Here is an 18,049-nt window from a genome sequence, read left to right as displayed (position 1 = left end):
ATTTGGATGGAGGCTGGCTGCATGGGATGAGAGCAGTGATCCCAAGACAGTGATCCTGAAGGGCAGAGGCCAGGTAGGGACTCATGAAAGGAGCAATACTCTCTGTGCTGGTAGGAAGGAGGGGAGCAGAGAAGTCTGTCTTGTCCCTGTTGTTTTGAGTTGCTTCTGGGTCGCAGCAGCCACCACCACTGGGACAGGCAGCCTGAGCCCAGCCCTTGCTGGTGACTGCAAGTCAGGTTTTGTTTCCTGCAGAAATTGTGTTGCTCCCACAGGCATTAAAGCACAGCATTTTGCTTGAGGAGATTAGAACGTGCTTATTCTGACAAGGGAAGGCTGACAAAGTCTGCGAAAAAAGCACGGGGCTGAGCAAGAAAGTCAGGAGGATGTGGGTAGCGCAGGTGGGTAATAGAGAAGAAGGTGTGAAAAATCTCTTTGTGTGGAGTGGAAACAAGAAAATAGAGATTGCAGCTGCTGACAGGCTTGTCATCATCATGGAAGTCAGCTGGAGCTGTGAGGAGGGAGCAATCCCACCTTCAGAGCTGGTGGGGATGGCACTGTACTGCTGGAGCTGCTGGGCTGGGGCACACAGCTCCCTGCACTGCCTCCAGAGATGCTCAAGGCACAGAGTGAGCAGGACTGGGAGCTACCCAGTGCCTTGGGAAATTGAGAGCAGCTCTCTGGAGCAGTGCAGCAACCTGCCCACTGCCACTGCTTGGCAGGCAGCAAATGCAGGAATGTCTGCAGGCAAAGCAGGACCTTGCCTGGGCTGCTGGGCAATTGTTAGAAGAGTGTTACACGGGGTCCAGCTGCTGGGTACACCTGGTGCAAGGGGTGCTCTCTGCCAAGTGGCACTGGAGAACTGACTGAGCTAATCCTCATGCATTTTTATTGTATTTCACTGCAAGTTTCATTACTTCATGATTACTAGTTTCTTGGAAGACACGCGAAGTCTTGCATGCTGGCTACGAAGCGAGGGTTATCTCTGCAAAGCATCCCATGGTCTCCTACAGCAGGCATTTTATCAGAATAAAGCCCAAAGCAGTTTGTGGTGTGCCTGCAGGATTTGCAGCTCACATGTGAGCTTGGACTGAAAGCAGCATTGGCTTTTTCTTTTCCTGGTGTTGAATTTCTTACTGGGTCAGTGGGTTCTTGTTTTCACTTAGTAGATTCTCCTAGATTTACCAATACGTGGCATTAATCTGAAGAGAATTAATTTCCTTTCAGAGCTGCTCTGAACTGGAAAGCCCTTGAGGTGTTCCTGGGATGTCCATGCAGCATTGGTGCTTTGCCAGGCTGGATGCTTTCTACCCAGGGCTACTCCAGCACTCATCACCCTGCGTATCCCTTATGGAAGTTTGCTCCGTGCTATCACTTCTTGGCTCTGGAATCTTGCTTGGACGGAGAGGTGCTGGCAGGCAGGATAGGAGCACCATCACTGCTCATCCCGGAGCAGCACAGTGTGAGAGCAGACCACAGCCCCAGTCCTGCTGCTCCAAGTGGCATGGGATGGGCAGCACTTTCCCACAGCACTGCAGGCCCCTCAGCTGTTCAGTCCTTCAGATACTTCTTCCTCTAATGCAATGGTAAAGAGAAACTTCCAGCAAATATATGTAGTGCCTTCTAAGAGGAGTTCTGACTTGCTGAGACGCATTGCTGTTGATGTTTATAAAACAGTTGGGTTATTCTCTGTAATTTTCCTTTCTGCTACTGTCTTCCAGGTGCACACGTTCAGGGGCCCGCACTGGTGTGAGTACTGCGCCAACTTTATGTGGGGCCTCATTGCTCAGGGAGTCAAGTGTGCAGGTAATGCTCATTCCTTTACTTAAGTCAGCCCGATTGTTGTCACTATTGTATTTGCAGCATGTTTCACCATACACCCGTGCGGCAAGGGTGTGATCTAATACCTGCCAAAGTCCATGAAGACATGTTCCTGATGCTGCTGAGGGTTTCAGGTCCCTGTGTTGAGCAGCTCTGGAGTGCTTGTGGGGGAAACAGCAGCAGTTGGTTTTTTTTTCTATTTTCATTTCAGAATGGGGGACAAAATACGTGTTCTTCACCTTATCAACTTTATAACGCGTTATGTTTACTGATAGGTGTGAGAGACTCACCAAGAATCTTTGTATGCAGGGTGGACAAACAGCAAATATCACATTGCAATTGCAAAATGGGTATTTGGGTTCATTTTCTGTCTAGTGCAGTGGACTTCCAGTGTGCCATACACCCTAAGTCATGTCCTGGGCCTGCAAACTTAATGCGATAGTAAGAAAGAGGATGATGGTAAGGGATGTGAACAAAAATGTTGCATAAGCATGCAGGTGCTGATATAAATGTGTTAGACACGTGGCTGTCACTGCAGGCGTTTCTGGGATTAAGCCTTTCCAAAGTAAAACATTTTAGCAATTTTATTGATGTGATTCTTCTGAAAAGGAAGGACGGTCAGCTTTTTTCAAAGGCAAGAAAGGATCAAAGTGATCAGAATAGTTTAGTGAATTTAAAAGTATGACATTCTAGCAGCCGCATTTATATAAGCGGTGCGAAGAAATGTTGTTGTATAAAGACCTGCATATGTTGCCCTGGAAACTGAATTTTCAAGCTAATTTAAGAAAATCTGCTCTTCTAAAGGTTTCTGAAATCTTGTCTGAAGCAAATAAAGGAGCTCTTTATCACAGAACTCCAAAATAAAATACAAATTAATTAATAGACAAACAGGTTCTAAATATTTTAAAGTCTTTCTCCCAGAATTATTTGAAACACAGTATTCTGTTATTATCAACAGTCTCTGCACTGTCCAGGAAACAATGCTGATTTAAGAAGTGGTTTGGTGAAAATGTTTTTTCCTTTCTTTGTATTTCCTCCTCCTGAGTATTTATTTGCAGCCCTGTCCTTCACTGCTGCATTAAGACTCACTAGTTCTCACTGCTTTTAATGTTGCACGGGATCTATGTGCAGTGCTAAAAGAGAAAGAGGAAATGTGATTTTATTCTTCAGGGATTTTCTGAATAAAGTATTTATTTTTTGCCCACATATGAGCCTGTAAATGTGCCATCTTCCTCTCTCACTCAAAGAGTAGAATGCAAAGTTTTGGTTTGTAGGAAAAACACACTAGGCATTTCGAGATTTCTCATACGTGAGATTGAGCTGGAATACCAATAAAACCAACAGTGTGAAGGCTCACAATGCTCCGTGGGAGTGTGGAAGTAACAAACAATACTGTTTTTATAATTAAAGCTGAAGTGTTTGTGATGCTTTTTTAAATCTTATCTACAGTGGAGCTGATTTGCTGGTTTTACACAGATTTTTCTAAAAACTTCCAAGGAGCGGTTTTCTTTCCTCCTTACGGGGATGATAAATACTGCCTGCCTTCTTTTTTCCTCCTTGACAGTCCAGAGGAACATATGTGTATTAGATGACTTCATAGTTTCGGAGACTATAATTAGGGCTTTCTGTGTTCTGTAAGATTTCGTGTTGGTGTGGGCAGCTTCCAGCACCTTTGATGACTTTTTCAATAGTTTAAAATCTCACGTTGCACAACCACGCTCACTGTCTGGGGTTGCTGATGTGGATAGTTGTCCCTGGTACTGCTCAGCTAGCCCGACAGCCACTGAGGGGCAAATGCTCTTTGAGCAGAGGCTGAATCTTGTCCTCCACAGCACGATGAGTGGTGGCCAGGGAAGGCACACTCTGAGACAGTGTGGTTTTTGCTGGGAGGCAATGCAGTGAGGTGTCCATTGCAATTACGGAGTGTTGATGTTGGATGGGTGTGGAGATGGCTTCGAACTCCCATTCAAATGGCCAGGGGAGCCACCACTGCCAGCATAGCGTGGAATAGCACAGGCCGGAGTGCCACCCCTTGTGTAGAGTGTGCACGAGTCTCAGTTTAATAAAAAAACAACAAAGTAATATTGCTTCTGAACTAACCTAATGTGGAAATAATAAGGCATGTACATAGGGTGCTACGCAAGGCCATTGCTTTCTGGAGTAAGTTCATCCTTCAAAGAAAAATTACAGTTTATTAGCAGGAGGCAGCCCACTTGCATTCAAATGGGTTTCGATGCCACTCCAGGGAAATCCACAAAATCTATTTTGTGATGTATGCAATCATTTTATTGAAAATACCTATGAGCAAAGCTGCATTGATTATATGTAATTTTGTATTTTTAAAGTATTTGCTTTTTATATCAGACAGTTGCGCTTCTCAAGAGGAATCTGTTGTCTGTATAGAAGTGATAAGTTTAACAAATATAAAGGGATTACTGCATGGGCTACACTCAACCATTCCTGCACAAAAACATGCTGCCATAGGCATGTGGGAGAGTCCAAGATCTGACAACAGAGATAAATGTCATCCATTTGAGAACAGAAGAGGAGGAGCTGGAGGAAAAAGTGGAGCTTATTTGTAATGGCTGATGGATTAGCTTTTGTTACGCAAACAAGCCAATCCTTTGAAAAATAATAAACCAGAACCAAACACTTGTAACTGTATGCATGCCATAGCAACCAGTGAGGATGCCTTAGCAACATGAACTGCCCTGGCTCACGCTTTCTTTCAGGCCAGCATGACTGAATGTGTCCCCCTCAGCCAAAATACAACCTTGAGAGTGTTCTCTGCCTTTTCAGGCAATGCTTGGTGTGCTTAGTCTCTGGAAGGTGGCTCTCCATAGCTCATCCCCAAGGTCAAACTTTATTGGAGATGTAGGAGTATGTCTTTTCCCTTCCAGAGTGATCAGAGACAGCTGTAGCCACCATTCCTGCCACCTGAGCCATGGTTATGAGCTGAAGCAAGGCCCTGGATTCTGTCTTGACTACCAAGGTTTTGGGATTAGTGCTTGTAACAAAACATGGCAAGATTTTATCTTCTAAAATTAAGACTCAGGGCCATGTCCAGGTTTTGGATCCTGTAGAAAATAAATTGCTGGACTTGGTCTCTGATTTCTGCTGCAAATTCATCCAGAGCAAAAGATGAGTCATTTCTTTTTCCTTAAATTTTGTTCTCTGAAATTTTATCTTTATTTCCTCAGCTTCTTGAAAGAAAAGTTTGATTGTTTAGAGCGAATCTTTACCACAGGCATCTACAGGGTCATGATTCCAATTTTTGCATCCTAGCCAGAGGCCCCTAGAATTCTTTTGAGCTGAAAGTCTCATCTGTATGCAAGGAGCGTGCATTTTCTGATGACGTGCTCCATCTCCAGCATGCTTTCCTTTGGGCTTTTGCCGTAAGTAGAACTGAAGAAGTGTTTGAAATTATAATGCCAGCAGCTTGTGTAAACATCGAAGCTCAGCAGAAGCTAATGAAGACTTAAGAGTATCTCCCGCTCCAAATCCAATACAAAAACTTAAAAAATGTATTCTTAATTATATTCCTCCTATGTAAATCTCCTTGTGCTTACTGTGCTCAGCACTTTGCCTGGAATGTGTTCAAAAGAGAACATAGAAAATTTTCTTTGGATACTGTTCTGATAAGCACCAGGGTGTTAATTTTGTGAATGGTATAAACATATAAGACTCAGAAACATTGATGGATACTGGTGTGTTATCAGAGCCTAGAGTAAGGCATTACTGCTACATTGGTGTAATTCCAAGCAGGCTTGTGGACTAGCAGACTTGTCAAGGGCTATGTTTGCACTGTCCCCTCCACAGCCCATCAGAAATGTTCAAGGCGCTGTATAATCAGCTCCTTCCTCCATACCCTTTTGCTTATTGTTCTTAAGAAGTGATTTAATCAGCAGGTTTTTTAAAACAGGCTCATGTGAGATCATTAATTAGCTAGACGTTCTCTGGGCCATCTTACCTTGCCTGCCACCCATGGAGCAGCTGCCTGTCTTCTGCTTTCCTTGGAGTAGGTGACCTCTCTCTGAAGAGCTGATTGAAGTAAGCTTGCAGCTGGACCATCCCTGTAGGGGCAACCAGCTTATGCTGGCCTTGCTACTAAATCTCTTTTGGTGGACAGTCCCCATTTGCCCCACTGGTGCATGAAGATGAAGGAGACCCCAAAGGAGGCTGCCCATCCTCAGGCAGCAGTTGTGGAGGCACAGACAGAGCTTATGCTTTTTATGGCTAGAAGAATAATTGATGCACTTGTGGTACAATTCAGCAAAGGGGAAGGCAGGGAAATTGCCCTGTTATTGTATTGCCCATTCTCAGGGTAGCTGGCATGCCTTGGGCACGATAAACTTCCATTCTGTCCGCACTTGTTTCTTAAAAAACACATCTAGAGTTAAGATGCGTACCCTTGACTGTGCAGAGCCCAAAACCAGAACAATAGCAAAGCAGAGCTGCAAGAAGCAGAGCTCAGGGCCAGAGGCTGTGGGAAGGATGCTCTTTGGAGAGCAGCCTCTGCCCTCCTCATGTGGGTGGTGATGCACAGATTCTGGTGGTGTTCCTGTGAGGAATTAGCTGTAATGTTTTGAAATGCTAATCAGGCAACGGAGCCTTGCCTCAGACTCATTCCCATGGGGAAGCTGTTCCCATGGGGAAGCTGAAGCTGTAAGACCTAAGAACGGCTTTATCTCCAGGCCCACACAGACCTGGGAGCCTCAAGCAAGCCAGCAGCCCAGCAGGGAAGCTGTGGAGGAGGTAGGCAGGTGTCATGGCCCGCAGCCAGGGAAGTTTCTGACCAAATTGCCTGTGATCTTTCAAAACTTCCATAAAAATCCAACCTCCTCCACCAAATGTATTCTCTAGAAAGAACATCTCATCTCTGTTCTGCAATCGGCTTTTGCAGCACAGGCGTACGTGTTCTTTTGGTTGGGGTGGGGGGAGATTGGCTTAGTTTGAGAGGCTTTTTTTCTTATTGTATTTCATAAGCCTAGATTTTTTCTGTAGTATTAGGAAAATTTGTTGCCAAGTAACCGGCTGCCCTCTAGAAATTGCTTCCTAAAGAATAATGTACCCTTATCGTGCACCATAGAGTGGTATGATTGCTCGCAGGTTTCAGGTATCCTATACATATGTCTAAAAGCAGTTTTGTAATGGCATTGCTTAGGACTCTGGTGGGACAAAGGCTGCCCCCGGATGTGTGTTGTAGGTTGACAAATGGCATGTGTGAGGCAGGGCAGTACAGCAGGAAGGTTGTCTGCTGGGTGAGAACTCTGCTGTGGAGGGCAGACCCTCATAGAACAGCCATGTGCCCTGTGCTTGAAGCCCAAAGAGCTGCTGGGGCACCAACATGCTTCTTTACACACACTGGGTCTGAGGGAATTGAAAACATTGCTTTCCCTACTCCAGAAAAGAGCACTGAATTATTAAAGGAAAGCTACTAGCTCATGACTGATTGATGAGAGCAAATTCCTTTCCAGCCTTTTCACCCTTGCAAAAGTAACAACACCAATGATTTGTGTGAGTAGAACCCATCAGCTGCAGTTCAGGGAGCTTCCTGCAGCTGGTGGCCTGGCCACAGCCATCAGGTGCTACAGCGAGTGGTCCTGCACGAGGCGTTGTGCTGTGCCATCATTCCCACCCTTACTGCTCATCTCTAGCAAATCTTGCAGGCTTTTTGCAGGTAAGATACGTCTACCTTTGGGCTCATAAAGCCGTTTGTCACAGTGGCCAAGTGCATGAATTTTTCTTTGGGATAATTCAGAAATCTAATTAGAATGATGTATGTAGTGTATGGTATAATTCCAGAGGAGCACGATCAGCAGCCATGTTACCCAGTATATCATGAACCAAAGGAAATCTAAAACTGACTAACATCGAATCAGCCTGATAACAAAAAGTGACAGCTCAGTATATTTTAGTCTCTGCAAATATTTATGATGTGTGCTCATGGGGTGATATTACAGTACGTATATCTTGGTTGTGCTCATGCGTTAATATGAACACCTTATTTGTCCTTTCAGCCCAGTGGACTAACATCAGTATAAGCTGTTTCTTAAATATTGCAAAACCTTTTTCTGGGCATCATGGGAAAGTATTGTCAGGCTGGTTTTAGATTTAATAGCTCTCACAGAAGCAATGTCACAGCCTACCTGAGCTCCTAGATCAATATGCTATTAAAGCCAGGGTAGCTTATCACTGACTTTTAAAGCTGACTCTTTTTTTCCTAAGTTTCCAGACTTCCTATGTGCTCTTGAATTTATGACTGCATTTTTTTGGTTGCATTGTGTATATTTGAAAGGTGGCCACAGTTTGCTAGCATTACGGAAAGGAATGGCACACGTGACTTGTGGTTCAAATCAGGAGAAATCATCCCTGTGAAGGTGGAATTCTGATTAACTGAAGTCAGAGGAAGTTTTATAGGTTCATAGGTTCATTAGGTTGGAAAGGACCTACAAGATCATCTAGTCCAACCATCCTCCTATCACTATCCCTACCCAACTACTAAATCAAATCCCTTAGCACCTCATTTAAACGCTTCTTGAACAGCGCTAGGGATGGTGCCTCAACCACCTCCCTAGGCAAGCCATTCCAGTCCTGTTGACCTGACGGGAGTCATGGCTGCATATTTTAAATCTGCCCTGTGTTATCATGGGATTTATTGGCAGATAATGATGCTTATGAGAGTTTTTCTTTCACTCCTCTTTAATTTATGCAGCTGGTCAGTGGGTAGGCTCTGATGAACTCTGTAAGAAATGATAAGGTTCTTTGTTACTTTGCAGTAGTTAGGGAGTAAAGCTGTTAATGCCAACTTAGCCACTCTGGATTTCTTAGACATAAATAGACCTTAAAAGTGAAATCAAAAGAATCTTGGTCTTACTCAACAAACCCAGACAGGTCATGCACATATAGGCGGACAAAGCAGGCAGACCCAAGGTTTCACTATGCGGAATCACACAGAGAGAATCAGGTCTACACTTTCCTGTTCCTTTCTAGCAGATGCTCAAGTAATGTTTTTCAAAACCTTGATGAAGCATCTGCAATGAGAGCAGAGGGCAATTGTATTTAGTAATACGCAATTTGCAGTGTAACTGCTGTCTTCTAGTACTAACAAGTAAGCTGGATATCATTAGAACAGAAGGTTGGTGCGTTGCACACAGCTCTGTGGAGCAAAGGGTTGACCTTCTGCCCGTGTGCTTTCTACCTTGTCTGAGTTAGTAAGACAGACAGACGGTCGTCCTTCAGCCGTGCATGACTCTGGCTGTCAGCTTGGTCAGAGACCAGTGACTGAGACGTGACTGTTAGCTCAGGAGAGGGATCCACCTAATAGAAACCACAGCACAGGGGACTTTCAGCTCATCTGTTGAAACAAATAGCATTTTTTCTATTGCAAATACACTGAAATCTCTTACAAGTAGATATTGCTGTCAAGTTGCTTAAGTGAGTCTCCTACATTTACGTAAGAGCTAAAGAGCCTTGACTTTTAGAAAGATACTGCGCAGCCCAATGGTGTTATTGAAAGCAGTGCTCATGTGCTTTGTAAGCATTCAGTATCTGAAGTATTTCTAGGTTTAAATGTTTCTCAGGAGTGTTTGTAAGCCCTTAAGCAGTGGGTCAGTACATAAAATCCAATCAAGTGTAAAGGAGGAACAGAAGACGGAGAAGGAAAGTTGACATTTTCTGTTGTAATTCTGGCATTAATGAGGTCAGATCCAAAGCCTATTTGAGTCTGTGGGATTAGCAATAACACAATTATTTTCAGAAGCAAGGTTTCCACATAGGAAACGTCTCTGTAAATTAGATATTTTAATGAAATAAAAGTTTCTTGTATGTAAATATAATTAGGATGAGCTCAGTGAATGTGATAATTGCTCTAAGTCAAGTATAAGATGCTTGGAAGCATGTTTTTCTATTTTTATGTATTTTAGTCTTAATTAGCCTTGGTTTCCCAGAAACATAACTCTAAGCTATATTGCTGTTTATGTGAAGTGGCTAATTTGCACTCAGGAAATCACTAGTGAGTCTTCATGAGCAAAATGGAGCCTTTCCAGTCTTGTAGACAGCAGTTTTGACAGATGTTGACAGCATTTCTGAGAGATGTTTTAATATTCCAAACTTTTCACCCTGATGGAGTAGGTGCTCCTTGTGGCAAATTCCTTAAGAATTTGTGTACTGTGATACTCACCTTCGTAAATACTACTTCTACCGCAAATATAGGGTTTCAAAACAAGAGAAATTAAGATTTCCTGTGGGATGTCAGGATGCTTCCCTTCTGTGCGTGCTTTAAAGGCATTGCCCCTCGTTCTTTGGCTCCACGTTATTTTGCCTCCACCGCCAATCCTTGTTCTGGAAGTAGAACGGATGGTTCTGGCTTGCTAGCACTACTCAGAATTTTGTTTTCTCTTTGCTGTTGAAAGTGGAGCCATTGCTCCCCCTGACAGCGCAGCGTTCAAACCCTGCTCTAAAAGGTGAGGGACTTCTTTGCGTTCCCACAAACAACCAATGAATGTCTATGCCAGAGAAAGCTAGAGCATCCCCTTCCCATTTTAGAGCTGAAGCACTGAGGATTATGCTGCAAGATTCAGGTCACAGGCTTCCAAAGAGTTTCGGGCTCCCTATTTATAGCCCCGAGGGAGCTGATTTGTCAGAGCTCTGTTGAAATGGAGAGCTGGTGGTATTTAAAGCCTGGGCAGAGCCACCCTCATCCCTCTGGCCGATGTGCTCCAAGGTTCTTAGCAGTAATGCGAATAAACTGCTGGCAGAATCCAAGGGGAATCTCTGCAGAGAGCTGTTCAGTACTGCAGTGGGAAATCACAGATTTCCATTGTGGCGTTGATGCCTCAGGTGTCCACATCCCTTCATTCCACTGCTGTGGAAGCACAGGGAGCTGGGCCCAGCAGCAGAGCCACATGGAGGCAATGGGCAGGGCTGGGGGCTCGCTGAATGCTGACTGCAGCTTGCACTTGGCCTTGACTGCACTGTGCCACTCTTCCTGCTGGCTGCCATTTCCTCCCATGTGCATGCAAGGCTCCATTGCAGAACTGGAGAACTTGCAGTGAGTTCAGGGCTCTGGGAGCTGGCTGCTGGCTGGGCACTGCTGCTGGCAGAGGTAGCAGCCTGTGCTTAGCCGGAAAGGGGCTGTGCTGTGTCATCAGTGTTGGTTTCCTGTATAAATGTGGTGGAGTTTTTTTTTTTTTCCCCAAACCCTGAATAGTGTGTTCTGTGTGGTTTTGAACAGAACAAACATTTTTCCATAATCTGATTACAACTGAGTTTCACTTAGGCTAAGTCTCATCCTCCTTTTGCTGTGTAGTTTGTTTATGCTTAAAAATAAAAAAGTAATAAGGGAATGAATGAACAAATGAATAAATAAATAAATGGAATATCCTCCCAAAGTCACTTTTAAAGTGAATGGAACTGTTCTGATGACTGCCAGCAACGTTTGTGTACCCAGCCTGTTGGTCTGCAGAAGCTGCAACTGCAGGATCAGGTCGGGGTCCTTGCGCACTCAGCAGCCCTGATCTCAGGATCCATCTTCATCAAACACCAGCCTAATTGTCCTTTCGTTTTTCCCTCAGATTGTGGTTTAAATGTGCACAAGCAGTGTTCCAAGATGGTCCCAAATGACTGCAAGCCAGACCTGAAGCACGTCAAAAAAGTGTACAGCTGTGACCTTACCACGCTCGTCAAAGCGCACTTCACAAAAAGACCTATGGTGGTAGACATGTGCATTAGGGAGATTGAATCCCGAGGTAAGGCGTAGTTAATGGGCTCTTGTTGCTTTACTGATAATCCGTTTAGATTGATCTGGGTCATCTGGGTTTCTGCTGAGCGTATGATTGCTCAAAACAGATTTGCACAAGACATTTTACGACTGACACTTACCCTACACTGTTAACATTATACTTCGCATCATTTCATGGTTCATAGTCATTTATAATTTTATAGATTTTGCTAGAATCTGCTTAATGGACAATTACTACTTTACTGTTACATATTGGCACCTGTCATTCCAGTGGTATTTTTACTAGAAAAGCAAGTGAATGTGCCAGAATCAAAGCCAGTTAGCAAGGATGTGTTTCCTCTTGCTAGTTCCCGCAGTCTACAGATATCCTTTTCTAGAATTAAAATATTTGTTTTTGCTCTAAAATGATGACAGAACATCTCATACATGAATCTCAGATATTTTTAAATCTGCTGTAATTGGCTTAACGTGTTTCTTCAGCTCTTAAACTGTTTGCATAAACATAATTTAGTGCTGATATAAGGAAGCAGCTAATGCAAGGATCAGGGTTAAAAGGGCAGGCTAAGATTTCATTCCGAAAGAAAAGTCTGATCAGGCTAACTGATCTGCTTTTCTTCCCTTAAATGAAAAGCCTGACAAAGAAAGGACTGGGTGAAAGGAAACTGTAAAATTAATACCGATTTTAATCTTGTTGAAATGTTCCCTGCAGGTCTTAATTCTGAAGGACTGTACAGAGTCTCAGGATTTAGTGATCTTATTGAAGATGTCAAAATGGCATTTGACAGAGGTATGTTCTTCCCTTGTGTTGCCACGTTAAATAGATACAGCCTTTCTGCAGCCCTTGTCTGCTTCATGCTCTGCTGTGCCAGCGGTCAGAGGGAGTCGGGGGCTGTGCTGGCAGAAGGGCAGGGAGGTCTGCTCCATCAGAAAGGCATATCAGATTCTCTTTGGCCTTTATTACCGAATCTGCTCTTCTCTTTCCATCAGTATCTGTGCTTCAGTGACCACGTACATAGGAAATGGTAAAGCTTTCTGAACTAGTGCCCTAGTTTGCAAGTAAAACTGCGCTCAGCCGGATGGGGGAAGGACAGGGCACGTGGTGAAGTGCCTTAAGAGGGCTGTGCAATTTAAATGCATCTTTCTGGATGAAAGCTTCAAAATAATAAGATAAATACAATCATGCAAACAAAGTTTGAATTATTACACTCTAAAGGAAGTCAGTGAGAACAAACTCTGACAAAAGGCAGTAGGAAAATTACAGGCTTCAGAGCTGCAGTCCCCCTATCCCAGTAGAAATCAAGGCCAAAATCCATTCTGTAAACTCTCCCTCTTGCTTCAGCCGAGAACTGGACCTATTCACACAACATCTGCCTCCTCTGCATCCTTAGCAGGGTGGAGTTGTGCTGCAGAAGCCAAATTTTGGATCCGTGTCTGCTGCAGTCAGGAGTAGGTAGTGTGCTGTAGCTAAATGGTGAACACATGTTTTTCTTATGAAACAGAGAGGCTGTGGATAAAGATGGTTTCATTTGCCTTTTTTTTTTTTTTTCTCAGACTTTCCCTACTTTCCCATGCAGTGCTGACAAATGTGTTGTTTGGCAATGCAGTGTGTACAGAAATAGCTCAACTTCCACACGTTTCTACAACACAGTGCTAGAAGAGGAAGGCAGTTTTTTTTTTTTTTTCTGGGGAAAAAAAAACATTTTTAAAATCATTTTCAGTGAAGAAACAGTAAGTTTCTTTGTGAAATGATGAACTTTGCAGTCCAGTAACACACAGTTTTGCTCATAAACCCAAAGTTTTGTCCAGTTTAATAATGTTTGCTTAGGCAAGATATGTTTTTTCTTTTGAATGCTGTTTTACATCTGTTTATATTTCTAAGATTTTAATGTCCTTGCCTTCTCCGCACAGATGGGGAGAAGGCTGATATTTCTGTGAATATGTATGAAGATATCAATATTATCACTGGTGCACTTAAACTGTACTTCAGGGATTTGCCAATTCCACTCATCACGTATGATGCCTACCCAAAGTTTATAGAGTCTGCAAGTATGTATAATGTATTTTCCTCCCTTTCTTTTCCTTTCTGTGCATGACTCGCCCATTGATTTAATGGCTGTCCCCACAAAACTTCTGCTGCACGCCCTATTTAGTAAGGATTGCAGGAGTAAATGTGTGCTGCACATTATGACACAGTCGCATGGTGTTACATGACTGTGGGCACATTTGTCTTCCCCTTAGTCACCGGCGATGCTTCCTTTCTCTCACACGTCATGGATTCCATTGCTTTGCATGTGTTCCATGAGTTCCTAGTTGTTGACAGTGATATTAAAAGTCTTTGGTTTTGTCTTGCTAGAAAGGAAGCGATTTATGAAAATGCTTAAAAAAAATAAGAAGCTGTTTGTTTCTACAGGCTGATAAGTGTGTACCATAAGGCCACTGTCAAGGCTGGTCTCGCAGTTGATGAGCCTCCAAGTGGGCCACTAAGCCCAGCTGGAGCATCTCAGCCCAGCTGCACGAGCCATCTCTGCCAGTTAGCAGGCCCACCAGCACACCTGGAGAGGTGTGAGAGAGCTGTGAGAAGAAGGGAAGGGCCGGATGCTGGGCTTGCTGCTGCCCCGGAGAAGGCTCTTTCCAAGCAGAATAGAGACAGCCAGGGAAGCTGATGGCAATGTTCCTTGTAGCTTCTGCTGTTCCAGGGCTGCACCTGTGGATTATGTGTGAAAAACTTGTCCAGTCAGCAAGATCTGCAGGGGGAATTCTTTTTAGTAAGCTGTGTGGAATCATTTAGTGGAGCGCAATTTGAGAGGAGCTTTCTCTGCCCAAAACAATCATGTCCTGACTGTGCTCTGAGCTTCAGATGAGCAAATCTATTCCGTTTGGATAGGTCCAGTAAACGAACAGGCCAAGAGAGCTGTGAGGTCCTGCTCTCCTGCAAGCTGCCATTCCTGTCCTGCTGTGCGTGAGTACTGGCCACGCATCTGGTGACCATGAACATCTGTGTTTCAGAAACCACCGATCCAGATGAACAGCTGGAAATTCTCCACGAGGCGCTGAAACTGCTGCCGCCTGCACACTGTGAAACACTGAGGTATCTCATGGCGCATTTGAAGAGGTAGGTAGACTGTCTGCTAAGCAAAGTCCATGTCAAGACCTCTAGAAAAGTCTGGGCAAGGCACACCAAATTCTGCAAAGCAAATTTGGAGTTGCTTCTGGAGGCTGGCTGTGGTGGAGAGTATTCACTGTGGTGCAGTCTATCCCCCAGGCACTGGTTTTTACCCCCATTTAAAACAGTCACAAAGTATTTGAAGGATGTAAGTCAAAAAAGACCACTGCTTTGAAGCAGAAGAGTTGCCTGCCTGATGAATCTGTGCAATTTTTTAAGTTGCACTGAATATTTCAGTTTCTCTAATAACATGAACTTCTGTCAATGTATAAGAATTATTCCCTTTCCTTAGGAAAAAAAAAATCAATTTGATTTTAAGCTCTTTTTCTTTTGTTCTTGCCCAAGTAGGAGTACATTGACTGCAGAGGACTTCAGGCAGAATTCAACTGCAGGGCTTCCGCCTGATTTGCCCATTTATTCATTTATTCCAGTGACATGTCAAGTGGAAGTTTTAGAACAGAGGCATGGACAAAAAAACAAACAAACACCCACCTGACTGCTTGTGATGAGCAAAGATAATTTTTCCTTACCTAGCTCAGGAGTTGCAGTTGCTGCTCCAGTTAGCAAGTCAACATTGCACGTTGTATTTGTTTCATAGGTGAATGATAAAGTAGGAGGGTGATGAAATGCACTCGTTTTTATACTTGCACTTAATGCATCAGATCGAAAAAATTGTTCCCAGCTTCTCCTTCCCAGCGCTCTTTAAGGCTACGCAGTCAGTATTTGCTCAGGAAGCATCTCCCTCACAGGAAGTGAAAAAACCCTGTCCTTTCTTACAGAGTGACACTTCATGAAAAGGAAAATCTCATGAGCGCAGAGAACCTGGGCATCGTGTTTGGACCAACTCTTATGAGAGCGCCAGAACTGGATGCGATGGCTGCCTTGAATGACATCCGTTATCAGAGACTTGTGGTGGAGATGCTTATAAAAAATGAAGACATTTTATTTTGAATATTTTGGGGGTTTTGTAATAAAAAAAAAGAAGGAAGCGACAGTGTTCTATGGATGAAGGAATATTTTAAGTAATTTAATGGCTCTTGTCGTTGAATTCCATGTTTGCTAGAGCTTTCGATGTATTCAGGATAAAAATGAAGGAACTCTTTGTCATTTCTGTAGTGCCATTCAGCTGATGTTGAAAAAGTTGAACACATACTTTCCAGTACTAGTAATCCTGGGTGTTTATCATGTGAAAATAAAAAAAAACAAAACTGAGAAGCCTGCAGCTATTGCATGATCTGCTCCCTGTTCTCCCTGCTCTGGTGAGAATCATTCCATGAAGAAAACAACGGACCTGGTGCGGCATCTTTGTTCTGGATAGTTTGTGGTTGTAATTCAGCATGTTTCTCAGTGTAAACCTGTTGTGAATTTGCTTTTATGTTCTATGTAGTTGGTTTCTGATACTAAAAAGAAAGCCAACTTATGTGAAATGGAGCCTCTGGCAGTGTATTGGCATTTCATATCGTTCTCTGCCACTGTTTTGGCTGATTTCTTCTTGGGTTTCTTTCAGGTTTTTTTTCATCATATAGTAATTTGTTTTTAACAGAAACAAAATGTGTACTTTTTTTAAGTAATTCTCCATGATGTTTATGGTGGTTGCAGCAAAATCTGCAATGCTGAGCAGTGTTCCTTTATTATTATTGCTATTTCAATTGTAATTTTGTATTTTTATCTGGCATGCGTATATTAATTTATTAAATTTTGCCTTTAGAACTCTAACAACTCAAGTTATTTCTTTTTACTTTGCGAGTGCATTTCAGAAATACTGTTTGTTTCATTCTTGTCTCCTTTTGCTCTCAACAGCCTCTGAATTACAAGCAGCAGGTTATGGCACTGCTGGTTCTGATGAGACTGCTGATGTGAACGCTTTGGAGCCTGATGCTTTGCTAAGGTTCCTGCGAATTTCCCTTTATATTTTGTTTGAAAATTTCTATCTACATTGCCAAGGATACTTCTCAGGAGTGCTTCAGAATTCATAAATAAACCGAACGAGTGCCATCAAGTCACCTCCTACTTCACAGGTTACACACACTGCTGTAATAGCCTGTACACAAATTGGCGCTGTGGTTTGCCACTATACAGTGGTAGATGCCCTGAATAGATGGATACACCACTGAATGTCAAATGCAAATACATCCCAGAGCACATGTTTCACATTGAAGGTGTGAAACAGCAGAAAAAGGGGCAGAAATCCCAGCTTGAAGGGCTTGTAAAAGGACAGGAGGAAGGGATCAGTCTTTGGGGCACATAGATGGGGACCCATGTGGAAGAAAGACATGATGAGATGCTAGAGCCAGGGAAATGCTTTGCTTGGACACTTTCTCTGCTGCCTACCCCAAAGGAGAGCAGCCAGGTGAGGCTACCTGGGGCTTCACCCAGCCCTCCCCTCAGGCAGCCAGGAGGAGGAGGAAGAATCACCTCAGGATTGCAACCAGCTGCTCTCTCTTCTGGAAGCAGTCAGCTGCCTCCCTGCATCACATACTTCCCTCTCATGCCCAGGCAGGAAGCATCTGTCCTGGAAGGAAGAAGGTGAAGCTGGAGTGCATGCAGGTAAAATGCATGGGGAGTGCTGATGGAGAAGCTTGACAAAGGCTCCTACTGTGTTCTCTGTAACTGGTGAGTTGACCCGAGGGTTTGCAGTGCTGTAAACTTGTAGCCATGTGGCTGTGTTGGAGCTGCCCCAGTGGCTCTAAGCAGGACAGAGCACAGCGGGGAGCAGCAGTGAGCAGAGGAAGAACCTCCTTCCTGGGTCTTCCCACAGAGAAGGGGGAGCCCTGGGAACAAGTATGGGGGATGGTGGTGGTCAGGGGATCCAAGTGGAGTCTGGGGGAAAGCAAATCTTCCAGAGAAGATAAAGCAGGATGAGGTTAATTCTTAAAATGTGATTGAGGCAGGGAATTACTGACTTAGAAAAATTAAGTACTGAAATTGTTGGAGAAACATGTATTTAGGGACAGTGCATGGGGTGTGATTGGGAGCTTTGGGGAAAAATCTTACATTGATTAGAGATCTGTTCATGCAGAGTCTGTGCCTATGATGCTGGGATAGAAGCTTGGCTTCGCCACATTACCTGACAGGAAGGAAAACCTACTACATATGAGTTCATGTTATATCAAGCTTCCATCTCCTGCAATGGCAAAGGAGGAAGTGAAGGCTCCTAGAAGGCAGCTTTGGTCTACTTGCTCTGTTCTCAGCCTGGTTTTCCCTGCTGATGGACATTCTGCAGTGTTTGTATTATAGCTGCAATTACATTGCAGCAAGGGAAAAACAAAAAACAAAAAAAACATTTAGTGAACCTAGCAATCATGGATTGCTTTTTTAGTCATGCA

At 43.7% G+C, this 18,049-nt stretch overlaps 1 protein-coding gene across 3 annotated transcripts in view; it reads left to right on the top strand.

Annotated features, from left to right (window-relative positions):
* CHN1 (chimerin 1) overlaps window positions 1-15,931 on the top strand; it is a 79,356-nt gene extending 63,425 nt beyond the window's left edge. For all 3 annotated transcript variants that reach the window (XM_065751425.1, XM_065751424.1, XM_065751426.1), the window contains 6 exons: window positions 1,719-1,803; window positions 11,394-11,567; window positions 12,270-12,347; window positions 13,469-13,606; window positions 14,567-14,672; window positions 15,503-15,931. In XM_065751425.1, the coding sequence (XP_065607497.1) occupies window positions 1,719-1,803; window positions 11,394-11,567; window positions 12,270-12,347; window positions 13,469-13,606; window positions 14,567-14,672; window positions 15,503-15,674 (753 nt within the window). In that variant the 3' untranslated portion in view covers window positions 15,675-15,931. The remainder of the gene's footprint in view (window positions 1-1,718; window positions 1,804-11,393; window positions 11,568-12,269; window positions 12,348-13,468; window positions 13,607-14,566; window positions 14,673-15,502) is intronic.
* The last annotated feature ends 2,118 nt before the right edge of the window (window positions 15,932-18,049 follow it).

Source organism: Cyrtonyx montezumae, unplaced genomic scaffold, assembly GCF_038088225.1.
Source record: "Cyrtonyx montezumae isolate F1298 unplaced genomic scaffold, pur_monq_1.0 scaffold_7, whole genome shotgun sequence".
Lineage (NCBI taxonomy): Eukaryota > Metazoa > Chordata > Aves > Galliformes > Odontophoridae > Cyrtonyx > Cyrtonyx montezumae.
The sequence above is the reverse complement of the archived record's forward strand: the minus strand, read 5'-3'. Positions and strand labels throughout refer to the sequence as shown.